This window comes from Meles meles, chromosome 19 (assembly GCF_922984935.1).
Source record: "Meles meles chromosome 19, mMelMel3.1 paternal haplotype, whole genome shotgun sequence".
Taxonomy (NCBI): domain Eukaryota; kingdom Metazoa; phylum Chordata; class Mammalia; order Carnivora; family Mustelidae; genus Meles; species Meles meles.
In genome coordinates this window covers 35537169-35551198 of record NC_060084.1, presented here as the reverse complement: position 1 = coordinate 35551198, position 14030 = coordinate 35537169, and the positions used below count along the sequence as shown (strand labels likewise).

Here is a 14030-nt window from a genome sequence, read left to right as displayed (position 1 = left end):
GCCTCTCTGCCTACTTGTGATCTCTGTCTGTCAAATAAATAAATAAAATCTTAAAAAGAAATATGTTTAAAAAAAAAAAAGAAACCCATCCTTACCCCAGGATCATGAAGGTTTTTATGTATATTAAATACTAAAAGCTTATAAATTTGCATTTCACATTTAGGTTTGGAATCCATTTGTCTCTTCACTAATACTATACTGTATTGATCATTATAACTTTAAATTAAGTTTTGATATCTGACAGAGCAAGGTCTTGTTCTTTCTCAAGATAGTCTTGGCTATTCTTGGCCTTTAGTATTTCTGTATACATTTTAGAAACAGCTTATCAAGTTCAGCAGCTACTACAACAAAACTCTGTTGGGATATTGAATAGAGTTGGGAATGATTTGACATCTTTACAATACTTTGTCATCCTGTCCAAAACATGGTATAAATGTATATTTATTAAAGACTTCTTAATTTTCTGAAGAAAGTTTTATAATTGACCCTGCAGAGATGTGATATATCTTGTGTTGTTCATGGGTAGCTGACTTTGATGAGTTTATAAATATTACCTGTTTTAAAATCCATTTTGTATCCAATTTGTTTATATATAAAAATGCAGTTGACTTGAGATACCACCAAATTGTTCTCCGGAGTGGTCTTACCACTTCTGCCTTCCTATCAGAAGTATGAGAATTACAGTTGCTTCCATTCCTCATCCATGTCAACACTTAGAATTGTCAATATTTTTTGTTTTAGCTGTTATAGTAGGTGCGTAATGGTATTTCTTCATGATTTTAATATTCTCTCACCTAACAGCTAATGGTGTGTAGTATCTTTTCATCAGTTTCCATTTGTATATCTTTTTTAGTGACATGTCCCAGTACTTGCACACTTTAAAACTGGGTTGTTATGTACTGCTGACTTTTTTTTTTTTAAGATTTAATTATTTATTTATTTGACAGACAGAGATCACAAGTAGGCAGAGAGGCAGGCAGAGAGAAAGAGGAGGAAGCAGGCTCCCCGCTGAGCAGAGGGTCCAATGTGGGGCTCGAACCCAGGTCCCTGGGATCATGACCTGAGCCAAAGGCAGAGGCTTAACCCACTGAGTCACCCAGGCGCCCCTGTACTGCTGACTTTTAAGAATTCTTTATACATTCTGGATATAAGCCCATTGATGGAGATGTGATTTGCAAATATTTTCTTCCCATATGCAGCTTCTCTATTCATTTTGGCAAAGAAAATGTCTTTAATTTAGAAGTCAAATTTATCAATATTTTCTTTTATGGATCATACTTTTGATGTTATTTCTAAGAACTTTTTGCCTAACTCATGACAATATTCCTGAAGTTCATGAAGATATTCTTCTATGTTTTCTTCTAAAAGTCTTATAGTTTTATGTTTTACATTTACATTTATGATCTGTTTTTTAAAAAATTTACTTATTGAGAGAGAGAAAGAGAGCATGGGGGAAAAGGGCAGAGGGAGAGGGAGAGAATCTTACAGACTCTGTGCTTTCACGACCCTGAGATTATGACCTGAGCTGAAACCAAGAGTTGGACGCTTAACCAAATGAGCCACCCAGGTGCCCCAGTTTATGATCCATTTTTGTTAATTTGTCATAGAGGGTGTGAGATTTAGATTAAGCTCCTTTTTTTCTTTGCCTATATTTGGCCAATTGTTTTATCTTTTGAAAAGACTGCCTTATACTGAATCACTTTTACAAAAGTATAAAAGATCAAATAGCTTTATTTGTGTAGGTTTTTTCCTCGATCCTCTATTCTGTTCTATTGTCATTGCTCTATGTGTCTATCTTTTTGTCAATACCATGCTATCTTGGTTACTATAACTTTATTATACTCACTGGAAGTTTTAAAATCAGTTTGATTCCTCCAGCTTCGCCTTCTTTTTCAAAATAATTTTAAGCTGTCCTACCTCCTTCACTCTTTTATATAAATTTTTACAATCATCTTGTCTATAGCTACAAAAAGTACTGCTGGGATTTTGATAGGGATGGTATTAAATCTTTAGATCCCTTTGTGGAATGTTGACATTTTTACTAGGTTGAATCTTCCAATCCATGAACACAGTGTCTTTACATTCAAGTCTTCCTTGATTTTTCATTGGCAGTTTGTAATTTTCTGCATACAAATCCCATGCATGCTTCATTATAGTTCGACATTAGAATTTTAGGGACGCCTGGGAGGCTCAGTCAGTTAATCGGCCAACTCTTGATTTTGGCTCTGGTCATGATCTCAGGGTCCTGGGATCGAACCTAGCATTGGGCTCTCTCTTCCTCTGCACCTCCCCTTGCTTGCATGCTCTTTCTCTCTCTCTCTTTCCCTTTCTTAAATAAATCTTTAAAAAAATTCATTATTATATCCCTTTTAAATAGTATTTAAAATTTTTCTATTTCCAATTGCTCATTATGTTTATATATTAAATGATTGTGTTGACCTTGTGTCCTGCTAAACTTGTTAAATTCACTTAGTTCTAGGATGTATTTTGTGTGTGTGTGTGTGTGTCTATAGATTCCTGTGAATTTTCTAGACATTCATGTCATCTACTAATAGGGATAGTTTTATTTCTTCTTTTCCAATCTGTATGCCTTTTATTTTCTTTCCTTGGATTATTACTTTAGTTAAGATTTCTAGTACTATGTGGGAAAGTAACCATGGGAGAGGACATCCTTGTCTTGTACCTAATCATTGGGAGAAAGCATTCAGTCTCTCACCATTAAGTATGTTGTTAGCTGCAGATTCTTCTTCTTCTTTTTTTTTTTTTTTAAGATTTTGTTTATTTATTTGACAGAGAGAGATCACAAGTAGGGACAGAGGCAGGCAGAGAGAGAGGAGGAAGCAGGCTCCCTGCTGAGCAGAGAGCCTGATGCGGGGCTCGATCCCAGAACCCTGGGATCATGACCTGAGCTGAAGGCAGAGGCTTTAACCTCTGAGCTTTAAAGCTTTAAAGCTCTGAGCTCAGAGGCTTTAACCCACTAAGCCACTCAGGCGCCCCTTAGCTGCAGATTCTTAAAAAAAAATGCCTTTTACAGTTAGTGAAATTCTAGTCATAGTTTGTCTAGACTTTTTAAAAAAAAAAATCAGGAATGGATGTTACATTTCTTAAGTTTTCTTTGTGTCTATTGAGAAGATAAAAGGTGGTTTTTCTGATTTATTAATATGGTGAGTTATACTGCTTTTTCCCCTTCAAATAGTGAAATTAGTTTTGTATTCTGGATGAAACCCAGTTGGTCATTACATATTATCTGTTTATATATTTCTGGATACAATTTGCTAATGTTTTGTTGAGGATTTTTACAGCTATGTTATGAGGAATATTGGTTTGTAGTTTTCTTGTAATGTACTGGGTTTTGGTATTAGGGAAATATTAACCTTATTAAAGGAGTTGTGAAGTATTCATTCTTCTTCTTTTTTTCTCTTTAACATTTTATTGGCTTATAACATACTCCTCATAGACCCTGACTCCAAGTGAGTTTTAAAACTCATGCTGTATTATTTGAGAGATACTCAGCCTAACAGTCTTTAGGTCAGTGTGTGCCTGGCAGTGTTGCTGTTGATAACTGTTTTGTAAAGTAAGGGAATACTGTCCTCAGGGGATTCCTATCTTGCGTGAACTCACAAGGAGGCAATGGGTGAGTCACTTTACCTTTGTCTCATGGTGCAGATAAGTGATTCAGACTTTATACTTAAAAAATATTTACAAACTCACCAAAATACTTTGTTTCAATACACAGTATTTATTAAGGAGACATATTAACATGCTCAGATACACAAAGTAAACCATTTACACATGCCATTCTCAATGAACTGTAAAGAAAAAAAATAACACGAAGAACAAAATTAGGTAAGTTTTTGTTTTTTATAGCCATCACATGTCCATTGCATATTAGAAAATTAACATTGATATATAAACTTTTCCCAGTCTTAGATTTAAGTCTTAAAGTAACCTTTTGGTGAGATGAAGTTCACAAAAATTTGCACTGAAGTCTGAATGTAAATTAGAGACTCTGTGCTTTTGAGCATAAAAATGTGGTTGAAGATTTGCATTCTTAGATGCTATCTAGAGCAGTTTCCTTTCAAGAAATCAAATGTTCTTCATTGTCACATGATAACGATCAGTGTTAAAATGAAAAATTTTAGTGCATATTAATTCTTGGAGGGTACTATAATTTTTAGTTAATATGAGCAAGTAATAAATTGTCATATAAGATGCCAACCACTAAGAATTTAGGTTTCCCAAAGAATATGATATCCTCATGCTTGAAAATTACATTCTATTGAGTCTATATATTTTGATAATTAGTTTTAGAAGTTTGTAAAAAAAAAACAACAACTAATAATAGTAATCATGACAAGTACCACTTATTAAGCAGTTAACTAACTCTGTGCTAGGCGCTAAGCTAAGCATCCCACATCCATCATCCCATCTGATGTTTACAAATCCAAGCTGAGTAGTATTACTAGCCCCATTTGTAAACAAGAAAACTTAGGCTCATAGAGGTTAACAACCAAATTCAAACAGCTTGGAAGTGGTGGAACCAGGAATTTAAGGCAAGCCCGCTGGACTGCAATTCCAAAGCCAGAGTATCTAAGCTCAAGCCCGTGTGTCGTCACCTGCTGTGACTAAGGTGAAATAACGTTATCTGTGATACATTCACAAAGGCGTAATTTGTACTGTTAGAAAAAGAAGCAAGACCAATTCAAGTGGAACACAAAAATCCCTGCTCATTTATTTTTATTTATACATGTCTTTTCCCACCATCATTATTCTAGTAAGATTATAAATACAGAAACACCTGAGTACATGCAACACATTCCACAAAGTAACAAAAATGTACAGCACATTTAAATAACCCAAATTATTGTATACAAAGTGCTTTAAAAAAAGACCTTGTGACACATTCAGGCCATATTTATCTGAATACTTTTCAATAATTACCAAAGGATACATCATTTATAAATAATACTCAAAATCTCTTATTTTCTTCTATTAGCCAAATTTAGTGTTTCAATTAATCAAGTGAATAGCCGTGCCATTATGTAATATTAAAGGCAAGTCACATAGCATCAAAATGAAACCGATGCGCTTCTTGTCGTTTTTCTCTATCATCTGCTTTCTGAAAAAGAATTTTAGATTAGTTTATAAATAACAGGAAAATGTCAAGAAAACACTCATTTCTGAAATATAAAGTAATTAAAAAAACAAATCTCTAAGCAAATAGTAGATAAAAGATGTGATTTTATTATATAATAATCTTATGAAATTTTTATAGTTTACAGTAGCTATTTTATAATTAATAACCCACTAATTAATTTTAAAAACCATTAAGAAATGTTCCTTAAATACTTAGCTTGTTATCATTTATTATTTATTTGAAAGTAGCAGTAAACATTAGATTCTACAAGGATGGAACTATATTTTTCCCATTATAAGCACTAATATTAATAAATGAATCTAGGTAAGGTACATTAGTTATTTTGGCCTTAACCTATTGATTTAGCATACATTCATTGACCCTCCACTTCCAGCAAAGTACTGTGCTTGGTATTTTGAGGGATTAAAAAAATCCTCAGTTTTGTATCGTGTTCTCAAAAAACTTAAAAAACGAAAACATATTGAATAACTGTATTTCAGGGAAAAAAGTGAAAACTGTCACTAATATTCTTGGAGAGACATTACTTCTAGGTTGGAGTGAGGAAAGGGAAAGCTTTGAAAAGATGGTGTTTATGGAAATGGAGGGGGAGAGGCACTCCTTCCAAGTGGGGGTAGAACAAGTGCAATCATGGAAAGCTGGGCAGGAGGAGGGAATACATGAAAGCAGCTGGTAAGAAGCAAGGTTGGAAAGATATATGGTGGAGTCACATGGAAGTTCTGTGAAGGCTAGGCTAAGGAGTTGACATATTTTAGGCAGGGATTTTTGAGCAGAGGAGTGACATGACTAAGGCTAAATCTGATGATGAGTTAGATGGCAGCAATGTGATCAATGGAACAAAAAGAGAGAGAATGGATTCAGGGAGGTAAGGCAGGACTGGACAGGACAAGGAGCTGAACCTAAAGCCCTGGGAGTAGAAATGCAGAAATGGAGTCAGCTGCATGGATCGTCATGGAAGCAGAATCAGAGGGCAACTGACCAAATTTTATAGGTAAGTAGGAAAGCAGAGAGAGAAAGCTTTAAAATATTTGTTTTAAGGTGCTTGTAAGTGATCTAGGTAGAGATGTCATGGAGACAGCTGGAAATGGGGACAGATGAGTGTTAGGGATATTTGAGGTAATAGCTTGAAACTGTGGTTTTGGATAAAACTGGCAGGAAAAGTGTAGAAAGAAGACGGCTTAGGGCAGACACTGTGGTTAGGAAATGGTAGAAGGGAGCACCCAGCTAGGTGAAAGAGAAGTGGTCAAAGAGGTAGGAGATGAAACATAGTATCACAGGAGAGTATACATGGTCAAATCTGTATCTGTATTTAAACTTCGATTTTTAGCCACTGCATCATTATTATTTTAAGTCCACAATGTTTACACTATAATCAGATGATCTGAGAAATTAATGAAATTAATTTCCTTTCCTTTATAGGTCTAGAGCTATGTAGTACTTCAGACTATGTTCTGACACTTCTGGACAAAAGTATGTAGGATCATCCTTTATTTTATGTCTTAAGTTGCAATCTTAAAATTAACTGACTTTGTAAGTTTCTGTTGTCATTTTTGATGTATAAAGGAGTAATTTTTTAGGAAGAGACAAACCTATGAACATTTATCACAATTAAGAGCTCTTTTTCCTAAGTTAAATACACAGTATTTAAAATACACAGTAAATTTAGTTACCAAAAAATTATGATGATGGACATAACAATCCAAAGACAATCCAAAAGAAAACACTTCTATGGGACGAAGCAGCCCTTTTTCGGGAACACTGTTGGAAACTGCTAGTTATATGCTTTAATATATATTCATATTAATTCATGTACTTAATTCATATTCACATTTTCACAGAAATTAGCTTTTTCAATTTATATCTAAACTGCTAGTAAATTTATGTGATAGCTTCTTTTTTCTTCCTCATAAACACTGTATAAAAAAAATCTACACTTGGAGTGTTGTTTTTAATTATTATTTAGAGTTGATACTAAAGAAAAAAATGTTTAGTTTTGTACAAAGCATACTTTATAGATGGAAAAGATGTTTATTACTTTAGTTGTTACCTTCCACCAAACCTTGAGAAAATCATTTAACCTCTCTGTGCTCTAATTCTTTATATAGCCATAGATGTTATTCCTGGAAAAATGTGTTCATGGTTTTATCCATAGATAATAAACACAGGCTTGTTAAAAAAAAATTATCATTTTTCAGGCCTTCATGAAATTATTTCTAAGTTTTTCAATATACCCGATAATTTCTGGGTGATCATTTTATTAGTATTATACAGCACTGAAGTTTTAAAATAATTTCTTGTGATTTGTATGAATTGCTAAGAGACATTAATAACTTAAAGAGGTGAAATTATAATCAATAAGAGGACATTATGGATAGAATGTGAAAAATCACAAAATCTTAATCATTTGAAGAAAGCTTAAAATATAGTGTTTTTAAAGAGCAATATATTACTAATACAAATGAACAAAAGTTAATGTTTAATTTAAACGAACAAACCTTTTCCTGCCAATGTAAAATGCCAATTATTGCCAAGATGAAAACACAGACACCGATGAGAGCTATAGCAGTAAGTAGAACAATGTTACTTGGTGTAAGATACAGTTTGGCACTCCAGCTGCAGATAAAAAAGAATCATTAAAATTACACATTTTAACTGAAAAATAATAAAATTCTACTGAGACTGAAAAGCAAATAGCTATTAATTAATGAATCAGTTGATTCTCCATTAATTCATTTTCCCATCTATCCATTCACTATAAACAAACAACAGCAATTAAATTTAGATAGGGCTAAGAATATTGATGATCCTGCAGAGTTCAGATTTTACTCAGAGAACTAGATAGAATTTTTGATGACATGCTTCATTATTTTTCTTTGATCCTATGAGAATTATTCTTAAGTAAACTTATTAAGGACACTTAGGACAATCTTAGAAATTGTTTTTACATCTTAATTTACTTGCTGAATTTGAAACCTTGACTCTAAGGCTACACAGTTACATGATTTTGATAAGGTCTCCTATCACCTTATTTTTTGACCCCTGTTTACGCAGGTACTATGGCCAACTAAAACAGCCATATATCTCAGTGGGTGTAGTGAGATGGCTTGTGTAGAAACACTTGTATCATTTCTGTTTCATGTTGGAGGGTTTACATTACTACAATGATGTTGAGACTTCTTACAAAATCACTTTTAGGGACACCTGGGTGGCTCAGTGGGTTAAGCCTCTGCCTTTGGTTCAGATCCTGATCTCAGGATCCTGGGATCAAGCCCCACATCGGGCTCTCTGCTCAGCAGGGAGCCTGACCCCAGCCCCCGACCCCTGCCTGCCTCTCTGCCTACTTGTGATCTCTGTCAAATAAATTAAAATCTTTTAAAAAAAAATCACTTTTAGTACCTCAGTGTTAATGGCAATAGACAGACTTTAGTATAAATAGAACTAGCTCTTTCTTTTAAAACAGTCCATAAAATACAGCACTTGGATACCTTGAAAAGCTTAAAATTGGGGTCTAATATCATCAACACTGTAGGTGGTTATATACGAAGAATTCTGTTCTCTCTGAAAATAGGTAATAGATATATTTTCATTTTAAGGTCACCTATTATTATTGCATTACTGTCAATTTCTCCCTTTAGGTCTGTTAATGGTTGCTTTATATATTAAGGTGCTCCTGTGCTGGGTGCATAAATATTTACAATTGTTATATCCTCTTGTTGGACTGACTCCTGTATTATTATATAATGCCCTCCTTTGTCTTTTATCACAGTCTTTGTTTTAAATTCTATTTTAGTCTAAGTAAGTACAATTACCCAGCTTCTTTTGGTTTCCATTTGCATGAAACATTTGCCCCTTCTTTTCACTTTCAGTTTCTGCATGTCTTTACATCACAAGAGGTGAGTCTCTTGTAGGCAGAATATAGATGGGTGTTGTTTTTTAATCCATTCAGCCTATTTTCATTTTAAAAGTTTAATAAAAGTAAGATCATTCTGATGAATAGCAAGTAGCGATTGACTTATTTTGGGATAATTAAAATTTATTGATCTGTAAGTTAGCCTCTAGTCAATAAATCTCAAAATATACCTCAAACTAAAATCAATTCAGTTTTTATTATGTACATAAATTTGAAAAGAACATTTCTTCAGAAAGAGCAAGAGAAACATGAAAAATGTTGAGATTATAAAAGAAAACTATAATAGAGTTTTCTAGAAATTCAAAAGTAAGAAAACTAGGAAAACAAATACTGTTAGTTGAGGTTAACTATTCTCAGTACCTTACCTCATACTTAAAAAAAAAAGTTCTTTCATGAGATTTTTTGGTAGTTCTTCTTAAATAGGCTTTAAAAAACCATGAAAATAGGAATCTTGGTAGGAAAAAAATTGTATGAAAGGCCAGTCCTTAATTTCTTACTCAGAAACAGTCATTCTTATCAATTCAATATCAACATCAATAGAGACGTTTTATACATATATAGATATATATGCACATATATCTTTTTCAAATCACAAATGGTTTCTTACTACACATACTCTAAAATGCATTTTCCTATTGTCTTTCGTTTATCACTCTATTTTAAGAGATTGTTCTATGTCATGATATTACAACATCCAGAAGTACCATAATTTATACATTTTCCTACCCATGATACAGATTTTCTAGTTTTGCTATAAATTTCATGTATATAAAAATAACAAACACATAATACAGATTCATTAAAAAATATCTGAACTCAGACTATTATTGTTTCTAGTGATACTGTCTTTTTTTTTTTTTAATATTTTATTTTTAAATAATCTCTACACACCATATGGGACCGGAACCCACAACCCCAAAATCAAGAGTCATATGCTCCATTGACTGAGCCACCCAGGTGCCCCTCTACTGACGTTATCTTATTTCAAGCAAATGTTGTAATAAATTGTTTTCTTAAGCAGTTTGGTTCTAAAGCCCTTAAATCCACCATAAGAGATATCCTGTGGTGTATGCTGGTAAACTGGCTCTCTGGGGTGGGGAAAAAGACCTGATTGGCAGTTGCCAATTTTCATGTTGTAAATACTCCCATCATAGCTGATTTTAGTGTGACCTCACTGAACAGAGAGGGAAAAAGATGTATACAATCAGCTCATGAGGTGGTATGAACTGGTTCTAGCAAATCATTGTATTCAATTCATCTAAAAATTTAATAAGTAACAATACAGCCTCCATTTTGAGAAGAAATGTCACAAAGCAGGACCTCACTGGTTACATATTCATAGATACATTACACCCTTTCTCTTTGGTTATTTTTTCATATTGATATCAGACTAGTCTTAAGAACAACTTATAGACTTCCCAGTGAAATTTGAGTGTTAGTCAATACCTTTATCACCTACTTTTTAAAAATAGTGGAATCACTCTAGTAATTAAAGAAAACTGAACAAAGATAAGGAGTTAGATTTAAACGCTATTCCTATAAAAGGAATATATTCTGCTAATAAGGAAAAAAAAAGTTTTCACTTTTCAGTAAAAACTTACTCAGTGCTGAGCACTGTCTTAAGTGTATTTCATCTACATCCTTTTAAGGTACCTACCTATCTATCTCCCACTTTACAGGTGCAGAGACTGACCCTCAGCAGTAGATCTTAGTTTCTAGCCAAGGTCTGTTTGACTCTAAAACTTATGCCTAACCACTGTGGGACTTATACACTTCCCAAGCATTTATTTAAAAGATCAATGCTTCTTAAAAAATTCAGCATTCTGAAATTTTAGAATTTATAGCTAGTAAACTAAAGATCAGTTCATTGAAGCAGAATATGTATAAATCCCTATTAGTTAACTTGCTGTTTTTCTAGTAAGCTTTAATTTGTTCTTCATAAAAAAAGTCAAGGACCTTTTGTGTAGGAATGTTTAGTCATTTAAAGTGATGGGACTCATGGGAACACAGCAGGAGCAGAGAGAGTTTTAAAAACATGTAACTGTACCAATGATTCTCAGTTGACAGTATTTTTACCAAGATCAGTTCAAGCAAGGACATTACCTTCGAGGAACATTGTGAGGATATGGAATGACAATTAGCTGGGAATTTGGAATGATTGCAGTCCACTCTTGTTTTCGTATAGACTGGAAAAAGAATTTAAGAACAATTAACATCTAGTATACTTTAAAAACAGAATTATTATTCTAAATAAATAGAAAAAAGCTTAAGTGCTCTTTAGTTAATTGAAATCCTAGGTATGGATTAAGCTAAATTTATATATATATTAAGCCCCTAACAGGGCTCCTGGGCCCTGCTGGCAAAATTTTTTTTGATCTTTTCAGGGAAGGATTATATTTGTCTCATAGATTCATTAATTTAGTAAATATTTATTGAAAGTGTAGCAGGCACTGTTCACAGTGCTAATGTACAAGTACTACTTGAAGCTAAAATTCAAGTGGAGGTGAGGTATGACAAGAAATACAATAAAATGTATTTTATGTTAGATAGTGAAGATGAAGAGAAAAAGCAGGAAAGAGGGACAGGAGGTCATGAGGTTTATGAAAGGTGGTGGTAAACTGTATCTTTAAATTATGCTGTGTTCTGTGTAAGATAAGCTTAGATAGGTCACTACCTATTTCTCTTTTTCTATATTCTCCTTGAAGAGATTAAAAAAGATTTAATTATTTGGATTCAAATTCAACTGAATTCAAATAGTTGAATTTAGATATTTGAATAGTATTTAGTAAGACAGATTAATTGTAAACACAATAAATTTTTACTCACCTTCTCTCCAGATGGACGGGGAATGCCAACATACAGATGATCAAGAAAATTTGCACTTCGACCTAAACCAAGTACATTGTATGGTAGTTGGAGGGCTAAATGTGCGGATTGGCTGAGTTGTCCAGCTAAATTTAAAAAAAAAAAAAAAAAAAAAAGGATCTTTGTAAACATTGCTCTCATCAAATGTTAAATGATAAAATGTTAACAATTTAGGTGTCAAAACTTAATTCTTTAAGGATAAAAATGTGAAATGGAATGTCTGGTTCATTACCATTAATGGTTCACTTTTCAAAGAAAGCAGCTTTTTGAGATATAATTCACACACCATAAACATCACCCATTTAAAATGTATAAGTGGTGGTTTTGAGTATGTTAAAAAAGTTGTTGAGCCATAACCACAAATTTTGAATATTTTCATCACCCAACAAAGAAACCCCATTCCCATTAGCAGTTAATCCTATTTCTAACCCTTACTCTTTCAGCTATGGGTAACCACTAATCTACTTTCTCTATAGATTTGCCTCTTCTTGAGATCCATAGAGATACAATCATACATGCGTGATCTTTTTATGAATAATGCTGCTGTGCGCATTCACATACTAATGTCTGTGTCAACTTATGTTTTCTAAAATATTTGCACCATTCTATATTCCCACCAATTGTATGAAAGTTCCAAGTGTTCCACATCTTTGCTAACACTTTATCTGTCTTTTTGATCATAGCCATTCCAGTGGCTATGATACCACATTGTGATACCAGTGATCCAGTGATACCACATTGTGGCTTTTTTTGCATTTCCCTAATGACTAATGACATTGAGTCGCTACTGGCTGTATATATGTGCAGCTACCTTTTTATTTCTGTGAAGGGTGGTAAGTAGTATCCTCTCTCACTTTGGATTTTAATAATTTGAGTCTTTTAGTCGAGTTAAAGGTCAGTTGAGGTGCCCCTCAACTTTTCTGTATCTTTGTACTTAAAGTGTCTCTTGTAGATGGCACATAATTGTTTCATATACGATTATCCATTCTACCGATCTCTGCCTTTTGATAGGAGTGTTTGTTCCAATTACATTTAATGTAATTACTGATAAGGTAGGAGTTACGTCTCCCATTTACTACTGATTTTGTACAGGTCTTAGGTCTTTTTAATTCTATTCCTCTATTGTTTCTTTGTTCAATATTTTCTAGTGTACCATTTTAATTCCCCAGTTATTTTTTTTTCTATTTTTTGAATTATTATCTTCATGGTTGCCATGGGGATTATAGTTAGCATATTAACTAAAATAAAGAACTTAATTCCTAGTGCAAATAACAACTTTGCTCCAATATAGCTATTGGTGTCCCCCTTCCTTTGTGCTCTAAATATATAAATTATATTTTTATGCATTGTCTACCCATCAACACAGGTTCATAATGATCACTTTATACAGTTGTCTTTTAAATCATGTAGGAAATGAGGCATTACCATATTTTATGTTTATCTATAATCTTGCTAGTGTTTTTTACTTAATTGTGTGGATTTGAATTACTGTCCAGTTGTCCTTGCAGTTCAGCATTTCTTCTAGGGTTAGTCTACTAAAGATGAACTGTTTTGTTTATTTAGGAACGTCTAAATTTCTTCATTTTTGAAGGATAGGTTTACCACATATAGAATTCCTGATTGACAGATTCCACCTCCTCTTTTAGCACTTTGAATATGTCATCCCTCTCTGGCTTTTATGGTTTTTTGGTGAGAAGTCAGCTATTAGACTTATTGAGGCTCTGTTGGATGTGGAAAGTAGCATCTCTCTTGCTGCTATCAATAGACTTTTTGTTTGTTTGTTTTTTTGGCAGTTTGACTATGTGTGGATCTCTTTAAATTATTCTCCCTGGAATTGGTTGTGCTTCTTAGATGAGCAGATAAATATTTTTCATCAAATTTGGGTGGCTTCAGTCATTATTGCTTCAGATATTTATTTTGCCTCTTTTTCTCTTTTTCTTCTAAGAATCCCCTATACGTATGTTGGTATGCTTGATGGAGGGTCTACAGGTCTCTGAGTTGTTGTTTTTATTTTTATTTATTTTTATTTTTTTAAAAGATTTTATTTATTTATTTGACAGAGAGAGATCACAAGCAGACAGAGAGGCAGGCAGAGAGAGA

At 33.3% G+C, this 14030-nt stretch overlaps 1 protein-coding gene across 1 annotated transcript in view; it reads right to left on the bottom strand.

The window, feature by feature from the left end:
- Nucleotides 1-3719: 3719 nt before the first annotated feature.
- The window catches only part of ITFG1 (integrin alpha FG-GAP repeat containing 1), a 286746-nt gene continuing 276435 nt past the window's right edge, over nucleotides 3720-14030 (bottom strand). The window contains exons 15-18 of the mRNA XM_045989066.1: nucleotides 11892-12016; nucleotides 11169-11251; nucleotides 7651-7768; nucleotides 3720-5119 (exon numbers count right to left, since the gene is read on the bottom strand). Coding sequence (XP_045845022.1) covers nucleotides 5060-5119; nucleotides 7651-7768; nucleotides 11169-11251; nucleotides 11892-12016 — 386 coding nt within the window. The 3' untranslated portion in view covers nucleotides 3720-5059. The remainder of the gene's footprint in view (nucleotides 5120-7650; nucleotides 7769-11168; nucleotides 11252-11891; nucleotides 12017-14030) is intronic.